Genomic DNA, 4,308 nt, shown 5'->3' with positions numbered 1-4,308 from the left:
GTCCAGGAACTGTGAAATGTCAGCTGAGTTTCTGAAGTTCAGTCCACATCAGCTTCTTCATTCCTGCTGCTCCCTTTCACTCAATCAAATGATGGACAATTGTACCTACCAAAAAGTGACCCACATTCCCTATAGAAATCATAACAGCCAACAAATGGGGACACCTACCTCTTTCAAATTGTAGCTTTTTGTATCTTTGCATAATTTCAGCCGCAACCATGCACTCGATCTAAGAGGGAAAAATATAAACATGAAGCAGAGCGAGCTGAGGGATGGAACGTAAGAATACAAAGCAACGTAAACCGGAACAGGACCCACACCCCCGAGGAGCTAAGCGGGGCACGCGGCCTCCATCACGCAGACCGGATGGTCCAGCACATGCCTCATTCTCCTGCAGGTGTCCCTGTTTAGGGCAGGCAGCATCTGGGCAGCTGATTGCCGTTTCTAATCCTTCTTTGATCAAGAGCTCGACGTATTGTTTCAGGCACTGAAAGAAAACAGAGAAGTGTCTGTAAACATCTTTCCTTCCTCGATGCTGAAGAAATAGGGATGCATTTAAAAAAATGACCAAGCACACGGTTCTGTCACCGTTTTATAGTTTCACTGTGTGTCAAAATGGGGGGTTAGAGTTTTTTATTCATTCAACAAATATTTATGGGGAAGCTATTCTATGCCAGGGACTGTATGTAGCTTCACAAAGCTAAGGCTCCGGGTTAGAGACCTGTGTGCAACCTCAGCAAACACAAAAGACGGCACCTAACGGCGAGAGACAGGCAGAGAAGAGGAAGAGAAGGAATATTTTGCAATGCATATGTGCATAGGAGATGTCACGCACTGCACTAAATTCTTTATTTTCTATTGTTTCATTAAATCCCTAAATCATTTTACTAGAAAGGTATTACTTTTCCACCCTCCAGGTGTGAACACTGAGTCACCAAAGAAGGAGCTTGCTGGCTCACTCGCATAAGGGCAGAGTCTAGATTTGAACCCAAGCTTGCTCAGCCAAGACACCCCTGCTCTGCCCACTGAGAACCCCTGTGCAGTCAGCCGTCCTCATTTGTGACACCTCAGTCACCTGGCACTTACTCACTGCCAGCTTTTCCTACTGGGCAGTACTGTGTGAAATCTGAAGGGAGCCGGAAAAGACCAAGCAGAAGATGAAAAGAACCGTTAACGTAAAAGATTCGGTGGCCTGATGAGCACCAACTGACTCTTGCTTCACAGAGTTTACTAGACTGGGAAACCTGTGATTCCCTGAAAAGCACATTAAAAACAACAATGAGAAGAAAAGATATGGTTTTTCCCATCAGGAGAGACCGAATTTTGAAGTGCTCACACCAGAACTCAAAGGACGCAGGAAAACAGGGCATGAGGGAAGAGAAATGACGTCACTGTAAAACCTCTCAACAGCATCCCAAACCGACTTTTAGTCATAGGCCTGTATCCTAACAGCAATGTGATTATAATACTACTAGAATATTATAATAACAATTCAGCTAAAAAGCCCATAAGCTTTTCCAAGGCCACTACCTCCTCCCCAAAATGCATAACACATTACAAGAATACATGGGTATTATTAATAGACGAACGTAAACTGAAGTACAACTGCAATTCCTACCACTTCTGTGTTTATAACAAATCTATTTCTCTGCGTCTGTCACCCTCATGCCCCTGATCTTCAATCTGGGGTGGTTTAATCTACTTTACAGTAGAGTTGTAAGAATTTTATGCCAGGGAAAGAGTCTAGATGAACAGTGTGGCTCCCACCTTCCTAATGCTGCAATGTGTTTTCATTGTTAAAAAAGGGTCACGACCCACAGGCTGAGAACCGCTGGTCTATAAGAATACATGTAAAATGGTATATGTCTGATATCTAAAGACAAATTCAATCTGAATGAGTCATTCTCCCTCTTCCAGCAAACCAGAATATTTCATTTATTAAAGACTAGAAAGCAATTTTTTTTATGAAAATGAAGATCAAAGCAATCCTCAAAGAGTCATTTCCCAAAGCTTTTCTCAAAAGCTGTAACTTCATGTATACGCTGCACTACGGGCGGCTCTAAGCCGAGGGCCTGCAACCCTGTCTGGGTGCTGATGGCTGTAGTGGCCCTGAACTTAGATCTCACACACACACCCCTACACGCTGCCAAGCCATTATGCAGAGAGCTCCCCGAGCAGTGAACACAGGTGAGCCCAGACTTGAAGTTCTGTGTGAGGCAAAAATGGCAGACTTTTCAGAGATAAATGCATTGAAACCAATGCAAAGACCTTCCCCTGAATGAGGGAGGGGCAGAACCAGGAAGAGGCAGGTAGTGGGAAAGATGGAAAAGTCACACCGGTCCTGGGCAGCTTCAGTGCACCTGTTACAGGGCAGGGCCCTGGTGGCTTAGTTGCCACAGTGGCCTGTTGACAGTTGGCAGGTAAGGGGGAAGGTCCTGATCACAGCTGGGTGCGACACGGCAGGGAGAAAGAGCAGCGGCTTTGGAGCCAGGCAGACTAAGCAACCCTCATCCCTCAGTCAGAGGTCATGGGCCAGGTACTTGAAGAGCGGGGACCACAGCTCCCACCACAAGAGAATAGGGATGGTCGTCTTGCTAGGCTTTGGTCACCGTAGGAAATAAAGTATATAAAAGCACCTGTCACAGTACCTGGCGTAAAGCACCAGCTAAGGAAATGGTGGCTGGGTTCTCTCTCGTGTTTCTATCTGTGTGATGTTTCTTCCACTTAGTTCTAGGTACTTAAAAAAGGGGGAGACCCAAAAGGTTAGCAATGAGATCATTATTTTACCAAGTCCTTCTGTACTGAGTCTCTGGAGGATATTCAAATGCCTTAAGCCAACAAGATGCCGGGAACTCACAACATCGCGCAGAACAGTACAGTAAGGATGAAACACTATTCTTCCCAAGAAGCCAGTGCAACAATTAAAACCTGCGTGAAACAGATGCCCTGGGGGAAGCCTCTAAACATCACTTTCCAAGAGCTTACCCATGGCAGCGAGGAGCCCGTCCCGTCAGCTGAAGCTGCCCAAGAGTGAAGGCTCTGTGTCATCAGAACACTCGACATTCTCCAGGCAGTTATGTTCTGAGAATACCAATTTGTCTGCTCCATGGAGATGAGGATCAAGGGCTTGACCTTACATCCATCAAAAGCAAGCCCAACCTTCTTCTAGCTAGAAAGTGGCCATGACTCACAAGCTATAGTTTTCAATCTAATAGCAAAATGAGGTCTTAAAATGAACACACAAAAACAGATAAGCTTCTGTAAGAATGTGCGGCCTAAAAGCAGATACTGGCACATGTTTCTACTATCTGGTTAAGTACAGATGCCGGTAATCAAATCCCTTCTGAGTACCAGGCTCCATGTTAATCCCTTCACCTGCATCAGTCGCTAAACACACCCAGCAGTAGGATGAGGTACTCCCATTTTACAGATGAGACAAACAAGATTCAGGGACACTCAGAGCCAGCCCAGAGTCGTCATTTCTAAGTAGAGACACCAGGGCTCAAACCCATGTGTGCCTGATTCCAGAGTTGGTAAGATTTTCTCTGTTTTTTATTTTTTATTTATTTTATTTTTTGAGATAGGGTCTCACTCTGTTGCCCTAGGCAGAGTGCTGTGGCATCATCATGTGTAGCTCACAGCAACCTCAAACTCCTGGGCTCAAGAAATCCTCCTGCCTCGGTCTCCTGAGTAGCTGGGACTACAGGTGCTCACCACAATGCCTGGTTAGGTTTTCTATTTTTAGTAGAGACGAGAGTCTTACTCTTGCTCAGGCTGGTCTCAAACTCCTGAGCTGAGGCCTTCCACCTGCCTTGGCCTCCCAGTGTGCAAGTATTACAGGCAGGAGGCACTGCACCAGGCCTCTGTTTATTTTTTTTAATTTTTTGCTTATCTTCTCAATTAAGAAATCCTTTGCATGAACAAGTTTGGAAAACCAACGTACAATGTGAGGAGTCAAGTGAGGAGGATACAACTGCACTGTATTGGGAACTATAAGTCACTCTGGGAGACACATACAGAGCAATCCACTTCAGTACAGTAACCACTCCACTGCCCTCATGCATCCCAGGGCATCATGTTGTAAACCTCAACTATACACAGTGAAATTTCTTTAAAAAGAACTCACTCTTACGCAATTATGTATTAAGTATATTCTGTTGCCTCATGAGGTTTTTCACAAAACAAAGAACTATATGTACCTTATGTGGGCAAAGTCTGGGTCAACCCAGAGCAGAACCTCCCTCCTCCACCTGCTCAAGACGCTGCAGATATAAAGAGGATGCCGGATGCCGGGACCCTCCGTGTGGA

General features: G+C 45.4%; 1 protein-coding gene across 2 annotated transcripts in view; it reads right to left on the bottom strand.

Moving 5' to 3' along the window:
• RNF144A (ring finger protein 144A) overlaps positions 1-4,308 on the bottom strand; it is a 112,844-nt gene that overhangs the window by 26,448 nt on the left and 82,088 nt on the right. For both annotated transcript variants that reach the window (XM_012813905.2, XM_023509070.1), the window contains 2 exons: positions 383-487; positions 169-229 (listed from right to left, as the gene is read on the bottom strand). In XM_012813905.2, the coding sequence (XP_012669359.1) occupies positions 169-229; positions 383-487 (166 nt within the window). The remainder of the gene's footprint in view (positions 1-168; positions 230-382; positions 488-4,308) is intronic.

The sequence above is a fragment of the Otolemur garnettii genome, unplaced genomic scaffold (assembly GCF_000181295.1).
Source record: "Otolemur garnettii isolate 467f Iridium unplaced genomic scaffold, OtoGar3 scaffold00336, whole genome shotgun sequence".
Taxonomy (NCBI): domain Eukaryota; kingdom Metazoa; phylum Chordata; class Mammalia; order Primates; family Galagidae; genus Otolemur; species Otolemur garnettii.
The sequence above is the reverse complement of the archived record's forward strand: the minus strand, read 5'-3'. Positions and strand labels throughout refer to the sequence as shown.